Genomic DNA, 26,852 nt, shown 5'->3' on the forward strand with positions numbered 1-26,852 from the left:
CAAATATTTGGTTTTTATGGAGCCTAAAACAGTAAACAAACTGGGCCCGTGTCCTCGGCAAAAACTACAATCCCACAATGCTTTGCGCTTTTGGCAGCATTTCTTGTCGACGTGGGAAGGGAGGGATTCGGACACAAACAAATGTCTTCGGTGTTCTTGTCGGGGCTTTTTACAGCTGACCGTGACATGTCAGGTGGATTTGTTAGAGAGCTTCGTCACGTTTGAAACATGTGGCTGAAACCTGAAGAGATTCTGCTGAAAAACGCGTTTAAATTGTGGGTCACCGAGAAGGATAACGAGTATTTCGTGCTGCAGAGGAGACGAGGTTACGGAGAAGGAGGTGGCGGGCTGACAGGTAACGTTAGCGGTTTGGGTTTAGCCCCATTGGGGAGTCCAGAACTGCTGCCGCTTCGAGAATAACGTTTAAACACAGAAGAGTTATTTATAGAATAATGTGTTCATAAATGTTGCCTAGCTTAAGAGCGGTGAGTCGTTGGGAGGGAGCTAATGCCTCCTGTTTGCAACAGGTAGTCAGAGTGAGCATCTAACAGCTGCTGTTCAGTTCAGAGAGGATGAAGTGTGTGTGTGTGTGTGTGTGTGTGTGTGTGTGTGTGTGTGTGTGTGTGTCAGCCAATCTAATGTGTGAAATCACCTGGAAACATTTAATTTAGCCTGAATATGAAGAAAATAAACACAATCACACTACAGCAGCATAGAGCTGCATCAGCAACACTAGTGAGGAAATGGATGATTTTTAAAAACAGTTTCGCACTAAGTCCAGTTCACAGCTTTGCTAAAATCTCGTGTTTTATTTTTAACCATGAGTTAAAGTCATTAAAGTGACTATAAGGAAGTTTGACAGCCAAAACATGTATAGAAATAATAAATTTCTTCTTCATACATTCTCCTGCAATACCCTGGTCCTGTAGAATGAGCCCTGGCATTTTTACTGTGATTGCCTGTTTTTCTGTAAAATCACAGAAAAAGAGAGATGCTCGGGTCGAGCAGGCTGCTTCATGCACGTTCACACCCTTAGCATTTGCTATCTGTAGATTTAGCAGCAGAGAGAGAGGCAGTGCCAACTCAGCGACTTTGTCGCTGTTCCTAACGCCTAGTGATGAACCTAGCTACATTCCTGAGGACCCTTAGCTACTTTCTGTAGAACTTTCTTCTAGATATTTCCTGCAAATTAGCAACAAAATAGCCATTTTCGCTTCGAGCTGTTCATTGATTTGACGTTGTTTCAGGTGTTATCAAGGATATAAAAGTTACAGATACTGTGAATGTTACTAGAGTGTAGCTCACCTTGAAAGATGTCTAACTCCCATGCAGAAGTCCTGGGTTCGATTCTGGGTGTAAACATAGTTCATGTAGAGTTTCTTTTTTACATTAATGGTATATTTTTTTACAGTAAGATGCCCGAATTTTTATTTGAGACTCGCCGAACGACATTGAACTCACAGATAAAAAAGATGTGGGTTCAACTTTCATTTTGGAAAAATTTTTCAAGCAAGGGAAGGGAATGATCTGAGCATGCAGGAGGACTGACCCATCTTAAACCTTTGTCGGCTGTGCTGAAGAGAAAGGTACAGAACCAAATTATTTAATTAATTAGCTGCGTGCCACACACACACGGGACTGTCTCAGCTATTATTTTCGTTAAGGAGTGTGCACGTACAGCATGTGCACATCGTGCACGAGCCTACTATTGAAGCTGCCGTTATGCTTTTGGCCTGAGGGGGCAATCGCGAGCTTAAAAATTCAAAAGTAAAGTCCCTTTAACTCAGGTTAGACCTGCAGCTGCTTGTTCCCAATGTTTATCCATCTGTTGTGTTCAGTTGATTTGTAAAAATCCCTAAAACTTTACTAAGTTGCTGATTGAACAGAATCACAAATATACAAAAATGGTCAAATACTCCTCCTAAAATCTATTAATTTTATTGAAAGGGATGTTCCATTCAAAATTGAAAATTTGTCTGTTGACAGGTTTCCTCGAGTTAGAAAAGTAGGGAAAAAACTATTTTTAACCAGCCAAGTCATTCTCTGGACCCTTATGTCAATAATTGTCACTTACAGTCAGTCTGATTTATTTAGGTCAACAAGAAGAATTGGGATCACTACTGAGTGATTTTAAGGACTTTTTTACTCACAATGCTAGTTGGAACCATTCACTTACTGTGTTTTATGCTAAGCTAAAGCTAAAGGAGTACAGCTGGGTCAGGAGAATTACCCGGTTAGTTAAAATAGTTTTTGCCCACTTATATAACACTGGGAAATATGTCAACAGACAAAATTTCATTTTTGGGTGGAATATCCCTTTGAGACAGGCATGTCCAAAAGTGCAGTCCTGCAATTTAGTGCAGCCCCCACTTGCATTTTTAGAATGATGAATTCGCTCTCCGTGTAGGATGTTGAAGATCGAACCTTTCTACCATGTTTATGTTCAGATTAGTATTTCTATTTTGAAGAGTACGAAAAATGATCATTAAATAATGTTTGCATTTTTAAAGGAAGAAAACCACATTCTTGTGGCCCCCCATTGACTTTAAACATGACTTATTTGGATCCTCGTTTTGAAACGTTTGGAAATCCTTGCTCTGATCTTTTAAGAATTCATTTTCTATTGCCAAGTAATTCTAAACTGTAGAAGCTTCCAGGCTGTTAATAAAATTTCAGCTTACAATTAAAATGCAATTATAACATCTGAGAAACCTTACACATCGATTTCAAAAGCAGGTGCAAAGGAGGATGGAGTAATCCAAAGAAGCAAAACTCTCTTGCTCAGTGTTTTTTGCTCTGATTCTGAGATTAGACCTTCAGCTAGCAAACAAATTCTAATAAGATTCTAATCTTAGAAGAAAAAAAAGTCAGGTTTACCCCAGTTTCACACTGCAAGCATCAGTGGAACAGAACAGCAGCGGAGCGGCTCACTCGCGAACTTCAAAGCGGCCCTTTTCACACCGGGAGAGTCTTGGCCGCGGCACGGCTTCCTCACTGCACCTCGCTGTACTCACGAGATTCTAAAATCCCTCGAGACTTCCAACACCTTCCTCATCGAGAGATCACAACCCCTGCGAGGAATCACACTGTTGCACTTCTCGAAAGAAACTGGTGGTAAACAAAGCCGTTCGGTCACACATACTGACGTAAGTTATATATAACATCGCAACGTTGCATTTTATTTTGAAAATAACCGGGGACTTTACACTGAAACCGTGTGGTTTCCTGTCTCGCACTATGTGAACTGCGGAAATTGATGTGTCCCAGAAGCGGCTCGTGGAAAAAATAGAACTCGATCCTATCTTTAGCGGCACTGCGCGACATGCTGCTTTTGGGACGCACCTGGAAATTGCCGCGTCGCGGCTGGTTTGAAACACTACATAGACTATAATTGGATTCTATTTGAAGCGGTGCAGCTTCGCTGCCGTTCCGTTCCGCTGATGCTTGCAGTGTGAAACCGGGGTTAGACCAACCTCATGTAAATGTCACAAAATGCTGCTTGTCATTCACAAGACTCATACAACAGTAAAGATAATTTACTAAAAACAAACGATAAAAAATATTTTACTCCTATTTTGAAGATCAACACTTAAATCAGTAAAATTATGAGCCAATTTAGTTGCAAATTAATTGGCCACAAAGGAAATTAACAAAGAAGTCAATTTAACAATCATAGAAGAAGAAATTCCTCAATGTGCAGATTTTCAAAAACCCCTTTAGTAATGCGCCGGCACTGGGCAGCTAGTGGATGCTAGTTACAGCTAGCCACTAACCGGAGTGTGACAGCTGCAAAGTAATTGGTAGATAATTAATGATAATGAGTGGTTTCACACTTGAAGCTGAAATTATCCCCGTTTCATGCGGCAGCTCTTTTTTTTTTTTTTTTTTTAACGTGTCCTGTCTGGCTGTGAAGCAAGCAGAATTGATGTCTGAATGCTGGTAACAAGCCTTACAGTTTTACTCTCAGGTGGAGCATCAGAGCATCTGCTTTTAATGTCTCAGGTGGAGCATCAAAGAGTCTGCTTTTAATGTCGCACCTGATATTTAAAACTTTATTGTTATTGTTTTTGAATGCTTTGTAATTTCGACCAGACACGGAGACAGAGGTGAAAGAGAAAGGAAAAGAGAAAAGGTGGGGAGAGAGGGGGTTAGGTGGGGGGGGGATTCAACAAAAATAAACAATAATGAACAAGAGTCTGCTTCTAGACCTGCAAAATGAGACGAGAAAAAAGCAAAACATAACAAAAAATGGGACACAACACCAATATAACAAAATCAAGCTATCACTGCGTCAACTTGATGAAGAAATATATAATCAATCATTGTTTAACTAAACAGTCACACGATAATATACCACAGTGCATTGAGTGCCCACCATAGTCTTAAGACATGTGTTGAACGTGCCCAAGCCCATACTTATGAGAGCACCATGTGAGCACCTGTGTGTGTACACGCGCTTGTTTATGTAAGGTTTATCTATAGGAGCGTCCAATAGAGAGTGTGAGGGACCACAGATCTGCCCCCCAAAGACGCGTAGGAGACGGGGGGGAGCTCCAAGTCCCAGAGATCCAGGCGCTGCCCCAGAACACAGGAACCCCAAGGAGCCCGCAACCAGAAAGGCCCCCGCCCCCCTCGAGAGGCACAGAGGATCGCCCCGGGGGGCCACAACCAGCAGCCGGCAGAGCCCCGGGAGATATCAGCGGCAAGTCCTCAGGCCTGCCCGCAGCCTCCCACCCCCTAGCCGGCCGAGTCCGGGACCCAGCGACCCGGGACCCAGGGGCGACCACCCCCGCCGGGGACCCAGCAGAGCCCAGGGACCCAGACCCCCCCAGGCCGCCACTGGGATTGATCAGGCAGATGCCAAAAATCTTAAACTCCCTGACCCGGGAGCCACGAACACTCAGGCAGACCAAGGCATCACACCCACACCAGGTGTGACAGGGGGGAGGGGAGACGAAGATCTATATCATCAAAGGAGGTCCCAGGAGAAGGGAGGAGTCAAAGACCCCACCTGACATATACAGTCATACACAAACACAGTCACACACTCCCTCCCTCATGCTCACACATGCACATACAACCAAAGACTTACAAAAATACACGCCGGACACCCATTCATGCTCCCCATACACACCCTATTCACTCTGGTCCCGGTAATGCTGCACATGGAGTACAACCACCACCGGTTACCAGAGTTTGACCCTTTCTGCTGGGGTGCTGATGAGCAGGCTCCCCCGCCCACCGCCGAGCACAGCAACCCACCACCCCAGACCCCAACCAGACGGCCAGATCTCCCTCCTAGTCTCCAGCCCCAGGCAGCCAAGCAACAACAGAGGTGTGCTAAGACCCCCTGGTCTCCCTCCACCTGCTCCAACATAGTGTTGTGTGTTAATGAGGTGTATTCTATTGCTGTGGTGAGCGGGCAGTGCGGGCATTTTCTGGCCTATGCCAGCTGATGCCACTGCACCACCCTACTTGCACCCACAGCCCTTGGTGTCTAAATGCAGTTTAAAATTCGAAGTGGGCACCGGCACTCGGGAGGAGGCTGAGAACTCCCCCTGCCAAGTGCCGTTGAATGTGCTCACTCCCAAGGCCCTAAGTGTATGTTTGCGTGGAATGTCGTCGGTGGAAGTGCATAAGGTGCAAATAAAATTGGGGGGCAGGAAGCCACAGGAATGCGGAAATGGGGTCCATACCCGCACTCCTCGACTTGTCCACCCCCCAAGGTCCTATGTGCATGTTTGTGTGATGATGTGAGGGAGCAGGAGGAGAGAAATAAACGGGGATGGGGAGGAATGGCTGGTAGGGCTTAGCCCTCCAGGGAGCCAGCTCCCCCACTGACCCCAATAGGCACCTCCGTTGTCATACCGCCGCGCAGGGCATGGAGACCCCAGCCCATCCTGCCAGGGCCCAAAGCAGCAGCATCACAGAGCCCCACAGAGCCCGAGGGAGCCGACCCAGCCCCACCCCAGCAGAATATCTATGCCCATCCCTGCATTTGCACAACTTCCAGAATATATAAGACATAAGACATCCAGGTAAGGTTGGGTCCTCCCCCTCCTGGACCTCCCCCTCCCCTGTGATGGGACAACAGAGGAGCCAGGGCCTGCCCTACGCCCCCGAACCCGGGCCAGGTACTTCTGCGTATTCCTGCCTTCTTCCCGGCAGCGTACATGTAGGGACCCGACCCCCAAGGCCCAGCCCAGATCCCCACACGGGGCCGGCCACCCCAACACCCCGAGCCCCCAGGCCCCCACCCAGACCCACCCAGGGGCAATGCAGCCGCCAGGCAGTGACCCATGGCCGCCGCCAAGACCTCCAAGGGGCTCCACTCACAACCGCCAGCAGTACACCCCCCGAGGCAACCCAAGCACCTCCAGAGGGGGGGAACGGCCCCCCAGTGCCAGACATCCCCAGTGAACCCATCCCCAGGGAACATCCAGATACTCCAAACTCAGACCCTCCACCCCCCCACCCACACCATCCCGCAGGACATCATCAACGGCCCCCCATCACCGCTATGTGATGGAACCGATCAAAGGAGCCCAGAGAGATTTATTTGAAGTGGAAGCAGAGGCTAAATCAAGTGCAATATGATCTAACAAAAGATTTCTATACTGGTTAATGCAGAGATTTTCTCTATTTTTCCAATTCAAGAGGATAGTTTTCTTAGCGATGCATATGGCAGTCAGAACCACGTGAACCAAAGATTTTTCAATCGGGACATCATCCAGGTTTCCCAGTAAACAAAGAGAGGGGGTGATTGGGATATGACATTTCAGAGACTTTGACAGGTCTTCACATACTCTACCCCCAAATTCCTGGACAGGTGGACAGGACCACAGTGCATGAACGTAATTGTCAGGAATGTTGTTTGTGCAGTGTGTACAGATGTCAGACGACACAAACCCCATCTTGAACATCCGATGACCTGTATAGTGTACTCTGTGTAGAACTTTGTACTGAATTAATTGTAAATTGGGGTGTCTGATCATTTTAAAAGTTTTTAAACAAGTTTGGGACCAGAAGTTCTGGTCAAAGCTGACTGATAGATCCACCTCCCATTTTTCAATAGGGATTGCTATTCTATCGTCTATTTTGGACAGTGTCTTATATACTTTAGACAGTAGTTTAGGGGGTTTGAGATTGCAGAAGTCTAAAACCCTTGGCGGGGTTTGTAATTCTATTTTATTGAGCTTAAATTTTTGTTTGACTACAGATTTGATTTGGTGGTATTCTAAAAAGCTATTCTTTTCTATTCCAAATTGGGAGACTATTCTATTAAATGGGATGAAGTCCAATCCTTCATATATGTTTTCCAGGTATAGGATTCCTTTATTTTTCCAGTCCAGAAGGTTCATCATTTTATTATTTTGCAAAATATCAGGATTATTCCAGATAGGTGTGCGTCTGCATGGTACTAGTGAAGACTCTGTCATTTTAAGATACTCCCACCATGCTGTCAGAGAAGTGCTGATACTAATACTTTTGAAGCCTTCATGTTTTCTTACGCTTGAGCTAATAAATGGTAAGTCTGAAAGCTCTATCGTATTGCAAATTGTCTGTTCTATGTCTAACCAGGACTCATCTAGTGGGTTATCTTGCAACCATCTTGGTATATATTGCAGCCTGTTGGCTAAAAAATAATAATAAAAGTTGGGTAGATCCAGTCCTCCTCTGTCTTTGCTCTTCTGAAGCGTTTTTAAGCTAATTCGTGGAGGTTTATCCTGCCAGAGGAATTTAGTAATTGAGGAGTCCAGAGATCTAAACCAGTCAGCTGGTGGTTTGTTTGGGATCATTGAAAATAAGTAATTTATTCTGGGTAAGACCATCATTTTAATTGTAGCAACTCTTCCCATCAGTGATATTGGTAAGGATTTCCATCTAGCAAGATCATCCTCCACTTTCTTTAAAAGTGGGATGTAGTTTAGTTTGGTTAGATCTGCTAACTTGGGAGAGACATTAATTCCCAGGTATGTGATATTACCTGACTCCAGTTGAGTATTAAGTAAATTGACAAAAGAGAAATTAATTGGTAGAACTGTTGATTTTAACCAGTTTATAGAGTAATCTGAAACTTTTGAAAAAGAGTTTATCAGTTCTATTGAATGAGACAGAGACGATTGAGAATTCTGGAGGAAGAGTAAAACATCATCTGCATAAAGACTGATCTTATGTTCTATTTTATTACACTTTATCCCTTTAATACCTGTTGTTTGCCTAATTGCTGCTGCTAGTGGTTCGATAAAGATAGCAAACAGTGAGGGGGAGAGTGGGCATCCCTGCCTGGTCCCCCTCTGAAGACAGAAGCTAGCTGATATTTGGTCGTTCGTCCTAACACGTGCAATTGGCGAACTGTATAATGTTTGTAGCCAGTTTATGAAGAAGTTCCCAAAACCAAATTTATGTAAAGTTGCAAATAAGAACTTCCAGTTAACTCTATCAAAAGCCTTTTCTGCATCTAGAGATAATATACTAGTTTCTATGTTTCTACTGTAAGAGAAATCTATCAAATTAAATAATCTACGCGAATTAGTGGACGACTGTCTACCCTTTATGAAACCAGTTTGGTCAGGGTGTATTAAGAAGGGGGTTACCTTCTCTAATCTTTTTGCCAGGGCTTTACAAATTATTTTGAGATCAACATTAATAAGAGAAATTGGGCGATAGCTGGTTGGAAATGCTGGGTCTTTGCCTGGTTTTAACAAGAGACTAATATTGGCTGAGTTCATGTTTGGCTGTAATCTGCCGCTCTCTTCGATTTCCCTCACCATTCTGAAAAATGTTGGAGCCAAAATGGTCCAGAATTCTTTGTAGAACTCTGCTGGGAACCCGTCTGGACCTGGAGCTTTCCCATTAGTCATGGATTTAAGGGCTTCCTGGAGCTCTGCTGATGTTAGTGGCGAGTCCAGGACTGCAACTTGGCTGTCTGTTAATTTAGGAAGTGTTATCCTATCAAGGAACTCATCGATCTCGTCATCTGATGGGTTTATCTGTGGTGAGTACAAAGTTTGGTAAAAGTCTCTGAAAGTGTTGTTTATTCTTTCAGGGTCATAAACTATATTCCCAGTTGAGTCTTTAACAGCAGATATGGTAGTTTTCTCTTTATTAATTTTTAATTGGCTGGCCAGAAATTTACCGGATTTATTACTATGTTCAAAGTTTTCTATTCGTAGTCTTTGTGCTAAAAATTGTGTTTTTTTGTCAATAATTCCATGAAATTCTAATTTAGCTTTACGTAATTTGCTCAGTAACTCTTCTTCTGTGGATGTCTCTAAAGACTTAATGATTTCTTCTAACTCCTGGATACGTTTATTTTCTGTTTTTTTCTTATGTGATGAGAAAGAGATTATTTTACCTCTCATCACTGCCTTTCCTGCCTCCCAGAGAATAGATGCTGATGTTCCAGGCAGGTCATTATGTTCTAAATATAAAGCCCACTCCTTTTTAAAAAATTCTATAAAACCTTCATCTTTAAGCAGTGATGTATTAAACCTCCAGTTTTTGCTTGGTGGGATTGCTTTCTTGTTTACTAGAGTTAAAGAAACCGGAGCATGGTCGCTGACAACAATAGGGTGTATCTCAGTGTCTGAAATGTCAGCCAGCAATGAGCTGCTGACTAGAAAATAATCCAAACGTGAATGAGAGTGATGGACGTGTGAGAAAAAAGTATACTCTCTACGGTTAGGATGAAGAGATCGCCATGCATCACAAAGCCCATAATCACTCATGTACTGTTTAACTATATAAGTGGATTGCCAATTGCGCCGAGTCCCAGCTGTACTGAGCCTGTCTAAGGAATGCATCCAAAGATTAAAATCACCTCCAAGTATAAGTGGACAGTCCAAGTGTTCGGAGAGTACAGAGAAAAAATTATGAAAGAATGGAGGGTCATCAATATTTGGACAGTATATGCTCACAATACATAAGCGTTGGTTCTGTATAGTTATTTTTAACATTATAAATCTACCTTCTGGGTCAGAAACTGTGTCCAGTACTGTGAAATTGATGTTTTTGTGTATTAAAATAGCTACCCCTCTTTGCCTAGAGTTATAGCAGGCAGAGAACATGCTGGGAAACTCAGGTGTTTTAAGTTCATCTGCCGATGTGGCAGATCTATGAGTCTCCTGTAATAATATTACGTCTGCTTGCATTCTTTTTAACTGATCAAAAATCTTTAATCTTTTATCTCTTGAGCCAGTTCCATGTACGTTCCATGAGACAAATCTTAGTGCACCCATAGATGTGTGTGTGAGTAGCTAAAATATGACGCCTTCATGTGAATAAGATGGAATAAGTATCTAAATGTATAAAATAGTATGTTAATAAATAACAGAAAAGTAAATAATAATAAGGATTCAACAGTGTTTGTGGTTGTATTATTTGACGCATAAATTATGATATTGTGTTGTGACTTAAATATATCCATGTGTGTGTGTGTGTGTGTGTGTGTGTGTGTGTGTGTGTGCGTGTTCCTGTGTGTGTGTGTGTGTGGGTCTGTGTGTGCATGTGTGTGTCTGTGTGTGTGCGTGCGTGTGCGTGTGTGTGTGTGTGTGGAGTCTGACGCAGTGTTGGAAAGTTGTGTGGTTGTGCCATACAGGTGTAAAGAAGCAGATAAAAAGAGGAAAGGAAAATACAGAAACAGGTTAAAAAAGAAGAAAGAACTAAAAAGAAAAGGTGATGGGGTGTGAGGTGATGATGAACAGGTGAACTCATCATCTAAAACACGGATCTAGCAGCTGTTTATTACTGACGTGCTCAAACCCAGTGAATCTGATAAGAAAAATAAAGGTCTGACCTGATGTTGGGCTAATACAGCCAGTCTGTCACTCCTCGCTCCTTGTAAAGTTTATTATCCACATAAAGCTTATCCACTGAGATGACAGCTCTCTTCCCATCTTGGATAAACTTTTTACGCAGCGGAAAGAGAGCTCTGCGCCGATCCAGGATTTCCTTAGGAAACTGGTCATTAACGCTGAAGTCTTTGCCTTTGAGCTCTCTTCCGTGACTTTTAACCAGATCCTTCTGCTTAAAATGTTCAAATTTAGCCACGATGGGACGAGGTCGTCTGCTGTCCCCTCTTTTAGCTCCAAGGCGATGTACATCGCCTTCATGCGGCAGCTCTAATGATGGTGGAGGTTAAACATGGTGGATCTCAGCCTGTTATGTCCGTAGACAGAGCTTGTTCTGGATCTACAGGAACGTGAAAAGTGTTGCCTGCTTGATGCGGTGAGTGCTTCTCCACAAGGTCGCTCCCGTGCACTGGATAGTGGTTTCAGCACAGCCCTGTTAATAATTCATGGAGAGCTCAACAGATAGTCGGTGTGAAGGTAACAGATTTAGCTGATATTCGCTCCAGATTGGACCAGGGGCATCCTTAATTTCCGCTGTCTGTGTGGTTCAAACCATCTGATCCAAGTTTGAGTAAAACACCAGCGGGTTCTGCATCACTTTAATTATTCATCAGTAATCATGTTGCTGCTGAAGCCGATAAGGAATTCAGATGGTCCTTGTTTCAGCACCATGATGGTTGGCAGAACCACCTTATATATTTATTGCCTGCTTTTTAAAGTCGACTGTAGCTTAAAGGTTATTTATGCTAAACTGTAGGGATGCAACAATGCCGCTTTTTTCCAAACCGATACTATACTGATACTTGGATCTGAGTACTCGCCGATACCGAATACTGATACTTCTACCACACAAAAAAGTGCTATGAATTGGAATACAGGTTTTATTTTCTTCTCTGCTTTCAACAGGAAAACACTGTGAGGTAGATAAAAAGTAAAATATGTTAATAGAAGAAATGATCACAAAACTGAAATATTGGGTGAACAGGAATGACAAGTTACAGTGAAGCCACTTTCAAGCAACTGTATTGGTATCGGTTAAATTTTACAGATACCAGGGATCGGTACATCCCTACTAAACTGATAATCAACCTGCTGTATCTTTCAGGCCTTCTCGTAGGAACTCTTGACACCGTGTTGGACTCCACATCCAAAGTTGCTCCTTACCGCATCCTTCACTACACACCAGATTCACAAGTGTACTGGTCCATAGCATGTGGTACGTGGCTGTGTTCTCCCCTGGTTTTATTCTTTTGGTTGTTCTTTAATGTTGGTTTTTACAGCTCTTCTTCTAGCAATGGTATAACTTTCTCATTACTTCTATTTGTCGGTCTGCTGGTCCAGGTGTTACCAGGGAGGAGATCATCCAGCACTGGGACTGGCTGCAGCAGAACATCATGAGGACACTCTCTGTCTTTGACTCCAGTGAAGACATCACCAGCTTCGTGCAGGGCAAGATTAGAGTAAGAAATTCCCAAAGTCCTTCTCAACTCGTCCTATTATCCTGTCTGTCTGCGTGGATCCCATCTTATTAACTTCTTTATTAACCTGTCTTTCTGCACTGATCCTGTCTTATTACCGTGTTTATTAACCTGTCTTTCTGCACTGATCCTGTCTTATTACCGTGTTTATTAACCTGTATTTCTGCGCTGATCCTGTCTTGTTACCGTGTTTATTAACCTGTCTTTCTGCGCTGATCCTGTCTTATTAACGTGTTTATTAACCTGTCTTTCTGCACTTATCCTGTCTTATTAACGTGTTTATTAACCTTTCTTTCTGCACTGATCCTGTCTTATTACCGTGTTTATTAACCCGTCTTTCTGCACTGATCCTGTCTTATTAACGTGTTTATTAACTTGTCTTTCTGCACTGATCCTGTCTTATTAACGTGTTTATTAACCTGTCTTTCTGCACTTATCCTGTCTTATTAACGTGTTTATTAACTTGTCTTTCTGCACTGATCCTGTCTTATTAACGTGTTTATTAACCTGTCTTTCTGCACTGATCCTGTCTTATTACCGTGTTTATTAACCTGTCTTTCTGCACTGATCCTGTCTTATTACCGTGTTTATTAACCTGTATTTCTGCACTGATCCTGTCTTAACGTGTTTATTAACCTGCCCTTCTGCACTGATCCTGTCTTATTAACGTGTTTATTAACCTGTCTTTCTGCACTGATCCTGTCTTATTACCGTGTTTATTAACCCGTCTTTCTGCACTGATCCTGTCTTATTAACGTGTTTATTAACCTGTCTTTCTGCACTTATCCTGTCTTATTAACGTGTTTATTAACTTGTCTTTCTGCACTGATCCTGTCTTATTAACGTGTTTATTAACCTGTCTTTCTTTACTGATCCTGTCTTATTACCGTGTTTATTAACCTGTCTTTCTGCACTGATCCTGTCTTATTACCGTGTTTATTAACCTGTCTTTCTGCACTGATCCTGTCTTATTACCGTGTTTATTAACCTGTCTTTCTGCACTGATCCTGTCTTATTACCGTGTTTATTAACCTGTCTTTCTGCACTGATCCTGTCTTATTACCGTGTTTACTAACCTGTATTTCTGCACTGATCCTGTCTTATTAACGTGTTTATTAACCTGCCTTTCTGCACTGATCCTGTTTGCCTTCTAGGGCCTTATCGCTGAAGAGGGGAAGTCTTCTCTGGTGCTGGAGGATGATCCAGAGAAATTCAGAGAAGCACTTCTGAGGTTTGAGAAGTGGTTTGAGCTGCCCCCCCAGGAAAAGCTGGTCACATATTACTCGTGCAGCTACTGGAGAGGAAAAGTCCCCTGTCAGGGCTGGCTCTACCTCAGCACCAACTTCCTGTGCTTCTACTCGTACCTTCTGGGATCTGAGGGTTAGACCTGTCTCTGCTGTAATGTGCCCAGTAGTGTGCTAACTGCTGCTTTTATGGTCCCTTATTTTCCAGTAGAAAATAGCTTTTGGTTATGACTTCTCCATTATAGCTGACCTCACCGTGTTGATAATGGGTAGCCTAGCCATTTTTGTAAAACATTTTATTATGATGCAACCGGCCGTTTCAGCCCTACTCAGAAGTTTTTTCTCTGCTTTGTGGTGCAGTGAAGCTGGTCATCTCCTGGGATGAGATCTGGAGGCTGGAGAAGACCTCTAACGTTATTCTGACTGAGAGTATCCACGTTCTGGCTCACGGAGAGGATCACTACTTTTCCATGCTGCTGCACCTCAGCGAAACCTTTGTCATCATGGAGCAACTGGCTGACTACGCCATCAAGCGTCTTTTTGACAAAGAGGCATTCCAGAGAGTGCCGGCGCTCTCTGACCCACTGCAGATTACCAAAAGGTGCCATCTGTTGTCGGTTTGTGTGACGGTGCCAGTTTCCTTTGGTTTTAAAATAAACTTTTTTGACATCTCCTACAGAGGCCTTGAGGCTCACACAAAAAGTGAGCAATTCCAGACATTTTTCAGGCTTCCCAAAGAGGAAAACCTGCTAGAGGTGCACGAGAGCTACCTGTGGGTGCCCTTCAGCAACCACAACACCCTGGGCAAGATCTGCCTGTCTGAGAACTATCTGTGCTTTGCCAGTCAGGATGGAAGCCAGTGTCATGTCGTTGTTCCAATGCGAGAGGTAAAAATGTCACTGGATTGCTGCGAACATGACAGGATGAGTCTTATCCACTAATGTTACCTTATTGCAGGTTATTAGTGTGGAGAAGACTGATTCCAGCAGCAGGGCCATAATGGTGTGTGTGCGTGGCAAGAGAGCGCTGCGCTTTTCAGAGGTGAGAGACTTCCAGCGGCTCGCAAACACAGTCCGTAGCAGGTGTGGCATCAGCGCCAGCCCGCAGCACTCTGGTTCATCAGAGGTAAGAAGCTGGAATGTTAAATCGCCTTTTTCATCTCGCGTCGTTAATCAGAGTAGTGATGCATCGTGTGTCTTTACCACTAAGGGCATACGTGGAGAATGTCAGTCCCTCATCAATCACTTTGAGGACAACCCAGAGGACGTGACTCTCATGGTGGGACAGAAAGACAGCAGCAAGGCTGTCAGCACTGAGGCCCTCATGACTGTTTTCCATCCTCAGGATGTTGAAAACCTTGATCCTAAAATGGTGAGTGCAAATATTATTCACTCTTTATCTCCTGCGTTTTCGTCAAAACGTTTGTTCTTTGCCCTTTCGTATCATGTGACTCCCAGGATGATCAGGTTGCTGTTAGAGTTCTTTTGATGCTAATAGAAAATAAAACCCTACAGTATAAAGGTTTTTAAAGGCAGATGGCCAAAATAAGAATCAATCTTGCATCTGCTCAGAAAAACGGTTTGATGAGGACGTGTGTTTTCTAGCTGAAAGAGAAGATGAAGGAGCAGTCATGGAATATCCATTTCTCTGAGTATGGACGTGGGACCAGCATGTTTTTCACCAGGAAGACGCGAGACTTGATTGTTCGTGGTGTTCCCGAGTCTCTGAGGGGAGAGCTGTGGATGCTGTTCTCAGGTGTGTATGCCACATAGCGTCTTTATGAAAAGTCTGTTTTGGTTTTATGGTCGGGGGCAAAATGGAAATGATCCTGGTTTTTACCAGGTTCTGAATTCATTCAAGTCCAGCATCAAGTGGAATAAAAAGTGTTGATCTCCTTTAGAGGTAACATGTTTTCCCCTGATAACCCTTCTTAAAAAGCCAGACCTGATCAGCCTATTTCTAGCTGTCCTGCCATGACATTTAACCTTTAACCTTTGAACTGAAGCCCTTAGAGTTGGAGATGTCTGTCTGACCTCAGGGGAGATTTGCTGTCACTAGTCACTCTAAATGATTTAAATAACCTTTCTAAATGATTAACTTTGGATTGTTTGGTAATGACCTTTAACCCTTCTCAAAGATCCTTGCTGTATCCCTTCCACGACATTATGTCAACGCGCGTCTGTATGCTCCAGACCAGCAAACTATCAAAACCTCCTGTTTGGTGTGAGATCACTACTCTGCAGGGCTGTACAGTGTGACATATATGTCGCATGTGCGATGAAAAAAACTCTCTGTGTGATAAACTTAACTGTTTTTAGACGTAGCACTTGTGCAACATCTTTTCAAGTTACTTTTTTCTTCTTCAGAACTTCTTGTTATTGTGTAAGGAATGCCTTTTACTGGCGCACAATGTACTAATAGATGCTGTGGAGGAAAGCAGAGAAACCAGCAAAAATACAAAGGCAGAGACGGTCCAAAGTTTGGGATGAAAAGTGCAACTACGGGCAGATTAGCTAATGGTAGCGGGTAGCAGGCTCACGATCAAACGGGGTTCCGAAAAATATGATGGTTGTGAAACTAAGAATATCTAAACTCTACGAGCGGAAGAAAATTCCCCATCGTCCTGTTCTTAGCTGTCTGCAGCGCTGTGCAGCAGAACTGCAGACATCAGATTGCTGATTCGAGTCTGCTTCAAACACCGCAGCAGAATATGGCAAGCCACTGTAGCATTTAAATCACAAACGTGTCTATCTTCAAACATAATTTAAAACAGATTGTAATGATAATAGAGGGTAAATTGGGTTAAGTAAATGGCTTGAAAAGCTTTTAATATTATTACCACTACTTGTGACCAATAGCTGTGATACTCTGTATAAATAGAATACCCCCTGCTTGGTCTTAGTATGATTAATTAGAAGATCCTAGGATTCTTTTAATTATTAAGGGATTGTACACACTTCGCTTTGATTCAAGAAACTGTCAGGTTTATAAACAAAGTAAGAATTTATTTACAAACACTTAAGACTTGACAAATGTTTAAACTATTATTTACTGTGAGTGGATGCAAACTAAAGGATAGTCTGGAATCTATGTGTGAATATAATATATATCAGAATCTCCATTCTCAGAGCTGAGTTCTGGATGGAAAGAATTTGGTCTGCAAATAAACTGTAAAGATGTTATTAACAGAACTACATTCAGTCGCTATCTCGCTGTGTCTACCTCACCTGTTCTGGAAGACCCCCGTTGGATCCGAGATGTCCCGGGGCCGACGACCCCACTGCACCTGGCTCATAGAAAAACCTCGATGCGCCCAAATTCGTCCTGGGATGTCTCCCGGGTCACAACGATAGATGAAACCAAGCGTCTTAAAAATAACTCTGAAGGCGTTTTGAGTCAGCTTTGTTCTGCAGGAAAACTATCTTTTTATTCAGCTTCTCAGGTGCGAAAAAGGTTTAAGGTTTTGACAACGTGTCAAAATCCTTCTGGTTAGAGAGGTGCTAAAGATGGCCGGTCTGAAGCTCGCTCTAGAGCCCTATTTATAATTATAAATGGCAATATTTAATTATTATCTTTAATTATACAATCTTCTTTTCTTCTTCCTCTGGGAATAAAGGAGTTTATTTTTAAAGAGTTCCTCTCTGATGGACCTTGGAGGACAAGATGTTATTGTTTATGATTTATTATCTCTGCAGTCCAGCTGGTGTGAGGAAGTAGGCTCTGATTAAAGGGGCTACGTGCAGACTGTCTGACTCCTGTCAGGGGAAAATACAGTAAGATGTGTCATAGCCAGGGTAAGTTGACCTGGCTGTGCATTTGACCTGTGAGATCTCAAAACCAGGCCATTTCGTGACGTTACAAGATTATTGCTAACCTGTACATAATATATGTCACCATTCCGTTTTAGTAGTAGAAATGAAACATTATTAGCATTTTCAGTACCACTGAACATCTTAATGAAATGCATTCAATTCTACTGATCATAATTTAACTGTGGATTTATTTATGTTCTTTTGATTAAGATGAGTGATATGAGTACAAACCTAAAATGTTACAGAAATATAGGTCAAATTTTAGTTTAATAAAATATCTAATTATAAATATCAGTATGGGAAAGAGGGAACTATTCAACACCAATTTAATACAGGGAGCCTAAGTCACGCCCATCTAGTTCTGGACCAAGGGGGCAAAAACGCTGTTTTCTAATTCTACTTGTTATGTGCCATGGATTACACTTATGAAATGTGAATTTTATAGATGAATTTCGATATGAAGAAAGCGCTTATTTTTGAACGGGGAGAAACGTTATTTTAGGTTTTGTGTGAAAATAAGTCCAGGGCTACAAATGTGCTTCACGAAAGTGACGTCAAAGAAACCGACACGGGGAAAAACTGAGGGTAAATGGCTGTAAGTTCAGCGAACTTCAAATCCTTCCTTCAGGAGGAAAGAACCACCATAAATTTGGCCATGTGGTAAGTTGCAGCTACGCTAGGGGAGAGGAGAATGTGCGGTGACGTCATATATACGGCGTGCCGATGTAGTAATGCTAACAGCAAACTTTTACAAGCTGATAAATCTCAAAGTACTTGACTGGCGTGGTCGAAACACACATCATTACTTTTTATTTAAATATAAGTACAACATATGTGCAATCCAGGGTCTAAGGTATAGTGGTTCAATAGTTACATCTTACGTAGGAAACCATCAAAGGTGAGATTCCATAGAAAATATGAAATCAATTTGATGTATCTTTGAATATCACTTTAAACAGAAGATCGGAACTTTTTATTGCAGGGATTAGGTAACACTTCGTATTAACCCAGAGTCAAAAGAGAGAGAGAGAGAGACCAGTTTTAAAGTTTAAGAAGATTTATTTCTAAACAATTTAAAATAAGGCTAACTAACTCTAAACACTCTATGTGATGAATGGATCTAGATGTGAATGAGGCAAAATGGATGGTGTAAATGTGGAATGTTGTTATCAGAACTCTCGTTTCCAGAGAAGCATTAGTTCTGTGTGGGAGCGAATGTTTTTGCTCTAAACTACAGTCGGAGTTTCAAAAACCACATTCAGACACTATCTTGCCGTTCTACATACCCTTGCGGAGACCTCCGTTGTAGATCCAGAATGCCAGGTCCTCAGACCCACTTTGGCACCGGAGCCGGTGAAACAGCGTAAACAACAGTTGGTTGACAGCATCAGCGGGTCCCTGAAGGGTCAGTGAGTTCAGCTTTTACTCTGAAGGAGCGTTGCGTCAGGTGTAGCTTGCAACAGGTTTTATGATCCAGCTTGTCAAGGTTCTTTGTGGTTAAAAAGTTACGAGTTGCCGGCTTGCAACTCTAGAACGTTTGAACTGAGTTAAGGGTGACGTGGGAATTAGTTTTATAATTCAGAGTTTTGATTTATGGTCGAATCAGAATTTGACAACAAAAATAAACACCACACAGATCACGCCACGCATCAGAAAGGAAAGCTCTGATTGGAGAGGCAAAACCAATGTGTCATGTGATTTTAACATTAAGTGTGATAGGAGTGCTAGTGTGCAGTTTAAAGTTATATTACTTATTATATACTATCATAGGATTATACTATCAAGTAATTAATATTCTCATTTCACATATTGATTTAACATTGAGCTTTACATGATTATTTGGACTAACAAAGTTATTTGATTATTATTTAATAGAGTTCTTCTGATCTTCTCTTGAGCTGTAGGGGGAGGCAAATAGCTAGTTAAAACAGTTTAGATGCAGAGGCATCAAAGGCCTTGAGCAATATCTCAAGGAGATTAGCTCTTCCTGAGGAGAGAGGAAAATGACCTTTAGGTGGAAAAACGGTCCCTTCATGACGCTACAAAGGCAAAGTGAATTAGAAAATGGCTCTTTTAGCCCCGTTGACTTGCATTCATTTTTCCGTTCTTCTGGGGACCAATGAGCCGACCGGAAAGGGAGGAGACTTGGGCTCCCTATTGAGCCTTTTATAACAAGAGTCTGACATTTCAGCCTCATAATTATGTTTTATTTCATGTTCTGAAGCAGCAGACCATGGTCTTGTTTCACATGAAACACTGTCAAATGGAATATCCGATTAATCAGAAGATTCAATAGAACATTCAAATACTAAAATATCCAATAGCTGCAGCCCTATTTTAAACCTTTAACAGAACAGAAAAACAAACAGGAAGAAACAAAAACACAACCTGCACCAAACCAAGGTACGTCTGAGAAGGTAAAAGTTTATAAGTACAACACTGTGGTGTTGTACTTGAACAAGTCATTTAACGATCATTCGTGAACTTGTTGATTTTTTTTGTGTGAACGTAAACCAAACTTGCACCACTTTTGCCTGATAAATATTAAAGTGCACGCTGCGTTCTCATTCTGGCATGTGTGAATGGGTTTATAAACGGCACTCTACTCCATATCTTTACGAGGATAAAGCCTTAGCTAAAACATCCTGTTAGCCGTACAGTTTATAAAAAGTAGACCACAAAAACGCGACTATCATACAGCGATCGGCGTATTGTCTACTCTTCTATGTCTATGTCATTGAGGACGGACCTCTATAATGAACAAATTACACAAATTTAAATAAAAGAAAAAAGCTTTTTTATTACACTGACAAAATGAAGATATTTCAGAATCAACTTTATTGTCAAGTACGTGAGTGAGACTCACATTACCAGGAATTTGCTTTGGTGGTTGTTATTAGAGCCCTGCACTGAAGCCCTATGCCCTCGGGTCGGCCTGGCCCGACAGCCCGAGGGCCGGGCTTCGGGCCAACAACTGTGTAATTACCTCAGACACGGGCCGGGCGCCTTTATTTTTAATTGAATTAATTAAAAAAACTGATACACTTAAACGCAGAAGCACCTGCCTGCTTCTCACGCACCGGCACCCGTTAGCTCAGTTAAGGTCTGTGTGGTGTTTAAATGCGCCTATATAAACGAATTCTCAAACTGCTGATTGAAACATGTGCCCCTATTCTAATATGCCATTTTATGTCCACTTTGATATGTCAGAAACCATACGTTTATTCTCATGAAAATGGCAGCATTCTTTTCTCTGTGAATAAATTTGCTCTGCAGTTAAAAAAAATACAGCATTCATTGCTGGTTTTTTTTCCAACTGGAGAGCGCATTTTCAGAGTGGCAGATTAAATTTACAAACGCTATATTAATTGGGGGTGTTTATTTAATCTGCCGTTCTGAAAATGCGCTCTGCAATTTGAAAATTAGAATGCTTTTTTTTCTAATTGCACAAGAGCGCATTTTCAGAGCAGATTAAATTTACAAACGCATCCAATTAATATAGTGTTCGTAAATTTCATCTGCCGCTCGAAAAATACGCTCTATTAGAAAACAAGCTGCATTGAATGCTGTTTTTCTTTCTTTTCTTTCTTTTTATTTTTATTTTTTACTGCAGAACACTTCCCACAGATAATTAGAATGCTGAGCATTCTATCGCGCTAAAACATTATGAAAGGTTAAAAAAAAAAGTCTGGCTCGGGTCGGGACAGAGAATCCTGAAAACCTTTTCGGACCGGGTCGGGCTGGGGCTCCACCCCCTCGGGCCGGGCCGGACACGGGCTCAGATTTTAGGACCGTGCAGGGCTCTAGTTGTTATTGTCTTTTAATTAGATGCTCTACTGGTGTTTGTCAGTGTGTTTAAGTAATTGTAAGAACTACTTTTGGTTTTTAGAGATTGTAACAAATTTTTTATGCTGGTGCTACAACTTTTTGTTCTGTGCTACAAAACCTACGGCCTTTGTAGCACCGATGCCATAAGCTAAACATGTTAACGTACAGCCCTGCTGTGTGTGTGTGTGTGTGACCCTGCAGGTGCTGTTAACGACATGGCCACTCACCCTGGCTATTACACCGAGCTGGTGGAACAGTCCCTGGGGACAAGCACTCTGGCTACCGATGAGATCGAGAGAGACCTGCACCGCTCTCTCCCCGAGCATCCGGCGTTCCAAAGTGACACGGGAATCTCAGCTCTGCGCCGAGTCCTCACTGCCTATGCTTCCAGGAACCCAAAAATTGGATACTGCCAGGTTCTCATGTTCTTTCTGTGATTCTTGTTAAATGTGAGAAAACGAGTCTGATGAGAAACACTCACATTGTTGAATTTGGATTTAGTTTGATGTGTTTCATTACTTTGTTCATATATTATTGATTATTTAGTTAAAAATTTGGTCATAAATTGGTTTATTTTAGATGGAAGCATGTTGAGCTGCTCGTTTACAGTAAACCATGTGATTTCTGTTGTCATGGAAACCTGCATGAGAAGTTGCAGAACAAATGGAAAGCTTCTTTCTCTTGATTTGCTGCCAGGTTTGTTTTCCTGTCAGTCCTGCAGCTAAGAGGTCATTAAGCTCTGCAGTGTGTGTTCTTGAAGCAACATAATGGAGCCATTTCTCCTCTTTAGGCCATGAACATCCTCACCTCTGTTCTCCTGCTCTATGCTAAAGAAGAGGAGGCCTTCTGGTTGTTGGTAGCCGTCTGTGAGAGAATGCTGCCGGACTACTTCAACCGCAGAATCATTGGTGAGTCTCTAAACCTCAGATTAGACCAGCTTTGCAGGTGATTTTTAATTTGACACGTCTGACTCTGATGTTTTCAGGTGCTCTGGTTGATCAGGCCGTGTTCGAGGACCTGATCAGGGAAAATCTCCCCCAGCTGGTCGAGCACATGACGGACCTGAGCTTCTTCTCGTCCGTGTCCTTGTCCTGGTTCCTCACGCTGTTCATCAGCGTCCTGCCGATAGAAAGCGCTGTCAATGTGGTGGACTGTTTCTTCTACGATGGGATAAAGGCCATCCTGCAGCTCGGCCTCGCTGTGCTGGACTACAACATGGAGGCTCTCATCGTCTGTAATGACGACGCTGAGGCCGTCACCGTTCTGAACAAGTCTGTGGCCTTAGAGCTTCATGTTTCAGCTGGTATTTCTTTAAATCACCGAGTCGTTTCATCCTGATGGTGTCGTTTCAGGTTTTTCGATAACGTGACAAATAAAGACAGCCCGTTGCCTCCAACAGTGCAGCAGGCGCCTGTGAGTAACAACGACAAAGCATCTCACATCAGTGTGGATATCTGCGAGCTGATCCGAGAGGCCTATGAGGTATTAAATGTTCCCGTCCTGTTCTAGTCAGCTTTGTGTCAGCTGGGGTGGACCTCACCATTACGTCTTTCTGGTAGAAATATGGACACATCCGTTCGGAGGATGTGGAGAGCTCCAGGAAGAGAAACAAACTGTACGTGATCCAGACTCTGGAGGACACCACCAAGCAGAACGTCGTAAGTGAGAATACAGGAAACTACCTCGTCCTGTATCATCACCACGGCATCAGGAGTTGATTTGGCGTCTGTTTTCAGATCCGGGTGGTGTCTCAGGAAGTCCGACTTAACGTCTCACATCTCGATGAGCTGTATAATTTGTTCAAGGTAAGTCTGAAACACAAAATGGCATCCTTTCTGCTAGTGTATTAAATTTGGGATGCACGATATACCCGCATCAATATTGGTATTAGTAAATACCGATTAACAGCGAAAATAGTCCGTATCGACCCAAAATTTAATATTGGTGCATCCCTAATTTAAATGCATCATGCTTTCTCCTGCTTTCAGAGACAACATTTCCTCTGCTGCTACTGGACCATGAACAGCCCGGCTCTGCTCCACCACGACCCCAGCCTGGCCTATCTGGAGCAGTACCAGTTGGGTTTCCAGCAGTTCAGCGTGCTGTTTTCCCTGCTGGAGCCCTGGGCTTTCTGCACCTCCAAGAGCACCCTCTCCCTCTGGGTGTTCCGCTTAATCGATGAGAACCAGGATGGTCTCATCAACTTTAAAGAGTTCTGCTGTGCCCTGGGTGAGCCCGTCTGATTCCTGCTCTCCACTAAAGCACCATCTCCTTTTAGCATCCCTTTTACTATAACTGCATTCTGCTTCATCCACAGATACTTTTTACAGTGGCTCATTCACAAACAAGCTGAAATTTCTCTTCAAGCTCCACCTGCCTCCAGGTTAGTGATAAAAAAAAAACTGAAAAAAGCAGCTCAAATGAACATTTCTCATTATTTTTTCTCCCTACGTTTCTATTGTAGTATCTCTGGCCTTTGACCCATTTTCTTTTACAATCTATGAATTGAGGTCCAGCAGATGTTTTCACATGTGATGCTTTCGTTGTCACAGCCACGTTAGGCGTACACTACTGGAACACTGTTAAATCAGCAAACAGGTGTTGTCATTTCAATAATCCAGCCTGTAACTCAGGATTTGTTGAGCAAGCTCTTTGCCGGGGGGTAAGACACTTTCCTCTGTTTGATGTGTCGCTGTCTGCTCTGAGGCTTGGTGGGGGTAAGATTAGCACATTTTGAATGAATGTTTGCCATGGAAACAAGGGGTTTGAGGCGCTGTAAGAGCATTTGCAGTGCAATGCTTTTTTTAAATTCTAAAAACAGGATCCATGTGAGGCAAGAGTTGCTCAAATTACAACCAACAGCATAGCAGCCGACAGCCCTGAATCACTGTTTGTGCCGGAGCAGGCCATTAAGCATCAAGCTGCAAAGCCTATTTCCTGCCTTCAGGAGGGTGCCTAGTGCCTCAGCAGCAAGGGCAGGTCACATCCTGCTGCTGCAGCTCCAGGCCCAAAAGCGCGGTCTCGTCATCTGCAGACGAGCGCTGCTGGAAGTGAACCAAACACTTCATTGATCTGGGAAATGAAATCATGTGCCTTTCAGAGCTGAGCATCTTTCAGTCCAAAACAAAAAGTGCAGCAGCTGTTTTCACTAATCAGATCAGCTGCTCGGCTGCATCACCTCTTTGTCGTTGTTGGGCATCGTTAAACTTTTACAGCTTCAGCTAAAAGAACCTTATTATTGAATAGAGCAGATGTTCCTTGAGAGTGAATAATGATCAGCACGTGTCAGAAAACACACTTAATTATACTGTTAGGTGTGTGAACGGTAAAATGAGGTTAAATAATTTTATTATCATATTCTGTGGCAGATGAAGGGAACTTCCTGGCTCTTCAGGTCATTTGTTTAATCGGTTCATGGAAACCACACGCATGCCTGCCCCCACATGTGGCCTTCAGTGGGGGTTGGGGCAGCAGCCTGTCAGTGGTGCAGGCAGAAGGCATTTTAGAGTTTTTAAATGTTTAAATGAGCCTTTTCGCATTCTTAAGGATACATTTGATGCATCTAAAAAACGAGTTTATCTCCCACCCCTATTTGTTAGCTAATCTGATCACTGAGATTTTACAGGTGACTAAAGCTGTTCACTTTTAAGCAGATCAGCCACGGTGCACATCAGATCTGACACGCACAAATAAAATCATGAGGAAAGAGGAACATATTCAGTCTGTGAGAAATCATCCAACGGTTCTGGATCTAGTATTATCTGTAGCATGCAGCTAACATGATTTAGCTTTAGCCTCTTGTCTTATTTTTACTGATCTAAAATAAAGTTTTTTTTTTCTTGGTTTCTTCCTTCCATTTGGCTCTCACCAACTCTGCTTAAGCTTTCACAGGAAGTCCTTTACACTTGAAGGAACAGAGTTTGCAGGAGTTTATTCCTCTGACTGAAGACTCTTCTCCCTTCAGTAAACTCTCTGGTTAGCCTCTTTACCCTTTTTCCTTCTTTAAACTCACATTTCCCCCTTTTTACTTCATTGTAAGTCTTCCTTTTGGGTTTTATCTGGAAGCACGACTCTGGACAGTTTGCTCATGTCTTCTTTCTGTTTCAGCTTTTGATCTTCCAGAAGATGGAGTGATAAGGAAAAGTCCTGAAAGAGGTCAGATTTACTTCACTTTTCATGTTTTCAGCATTATCCCAGTGAGTTTCAGTAACTTTAGGTTTTATTCTGTCAGGCCGGGGGAAGGTGGACCTGCAGACGTATCTGAAGCAGTGGCAAAATGAAATCCTTAGAAAAGAGGAAACCATTAAGGACCTACCCAGAATTAATCAGGTAGCTTATAAATCATCCTATTTATTAATTTCATTCAAATAAAAAAATCCTTTGTTATAAAAATGTCTTTCCATTTCAGTCTCAGTTCATCCAGTTCTCCAAAACACTCTACAATATTTTTCACGGCGATCCAGAGGAGGAGACGCTGTACCGAGCTGTTGCCCACGTGACCAGCCTCCTCCTGAAGATGGAGGAGGTTGGACGGAGGCTTCAGGAGCCAAGCAGCCCACCTGAGGCTACAAAGCCTGCAAGAACCACCACCCCTGCTGCTGTGGAGGAGTCTTCAACCACAGAGGAGGCCTCCACAACCCCGGAGAGCTCAGACACCTGCAGCTCCCATAGCAACCAGGAGGCGGTGTCCAACCTGACCCACACAGAGTGGTCCTTTTCCTTCGAGCAGGTCCTGGCCTCTCTGCTCAACGAGCCCACCATTGTCAGCTTTTTTGAAAGACCTGTTGATATTCAGACAAAACTGGGGAAAGCGAGGGCTACCCAGCTCAAGCTAACGGCGAGTAAATGAAGGACGCCGACGGGGCGGGCGCTTCGTCTCTGACTCAAAACTGCGCTTCAGCTTTAATTTCCTTCACTTGGAAAAGTTTGAAGAGCGAGATTATTTTGGTGTCATAAGTGAAGAGGTGCATCAGGAGGCTGTGGTGCAACATGGTGTAAATGTGCAAACGTGGAATCTTGAGACTTTAAACACTAGTCCGTAACAACCCCCCCCCCCCCCCCCCCACACACACACACACACACACACACAAACCAGGAACATGGCTTAAAGGGAGTTTTCAGTGTTTTTTCTGTGCCAGTTATAAATAATTACCTGGCTACGTAGCTTCCTGAACAGCCTTTGTTTGGAGAAAACAAGTTTATATCCTACAGGACCGATGGGCTAACGGCTAGTCTAAGAGCAGCTTTACGGAGATCCTTCAGGAAGCTAGCTAATGGGTGAGATGGGAATTATTTGTAACATTTACTCAAAAACGACTAAAGTCCCCCATTTAGACAAGCTAACAGTTCACAGCATCTGAATGTTGAGATTCTCATCCAGATTAGTAATGCCTACTTTAATCAGAACTACTGTGTGTGTGTGATAGTTTCTCCTTTGATCTGAGTGTCAACTTAATGTAAGAAACACCAGCTTAGGCCATCGTAGGACAGACCCGTAGTGTATCTTGGTAAAATGTTGCGATTTTTCCTGAAAGCCATAAACCGATTGCAGGGATCGTCTGACCGAAGACACCAGACGTGTGAGAGGAACACAGCGAAGGACATTTGCAATAAGGTATGGAGCGTATCCTGTCCCGT

The 26,852-nt window shown here is 42.9% G+C and overlaps 1 protein-coding gene across 2 annotated transcripts; it reads left to right on the forward strand.

Annotated features, from left to right (window-relative positions):
• Positions 1 to 108: 108 nt before the first annotated feature.
• On the forward strand, positions 109 to 26,221 carry tbc1d8b (TBC1 domain family member 8B). 2 transcript variants are annotated; one of them, XM_015961041.3, is made up of 21 exons: positions 109 to 355; positions 11,959 to 12,069; positions 12,195 to 12,313; positions 13,486 to 13,711; positions 13,936 to 14,176; positions 14,255 to 14,462; positions 14,533 to 14,700; positions 14,785 to 14,946; positions 15,180 to 15,330; positions 21,417 to 21,631; positions 22,006 to 22,123; positions 22,201 to 22,486; positions 22,568 to 22,697; positions 22,775 to 22,873; positions 22,952 to 23,020; positions 23,204 to 23,444; positions 23,533 to 23,598; positions 25,098 to 25,190; positions 25,323 to 25,370; positions 25,447 to 25,544; positions 25,624 to 26,221. In XM_015961041.3, exons 1-21 carry the CDS (start codon positions 229 to 231, stop codon positions 26,062 to 26,064), a joined length of 3,417 nt encoding a protein of 1,138 aa, XP_015816527.1. In that variant the 5' UTR covers positions 109 to 228; the 3' UTR covers positions 26,065 to 26,221. The 2 variants fall into 2 exon arrangements, with proteins under 2 accessions (XP_015816527.1, XP_015816528.1); XM_015961042.3 differs by lacking the exon at positions 25,098 to 25,190.
• Positions 26,222 to 26,852: the final 631 nt, after the last annotated feature.

The sequence above is a fragment of the Nothobranchius furzeri genome, chromosome 10, assembly GCF_043380555.1.
Source record: "Nothobranchius furzeri strain GRZ-AD chromosome 10, NfurGRZ-RIMD1, whole genome shotgun sequence".
NCBI lineage: Eukaryota > Metazoa > Chordata > Actinopteri > Cyprinodontiformes > Nothobranchiidae > Nothobranchius > Nothobranchius furzeri.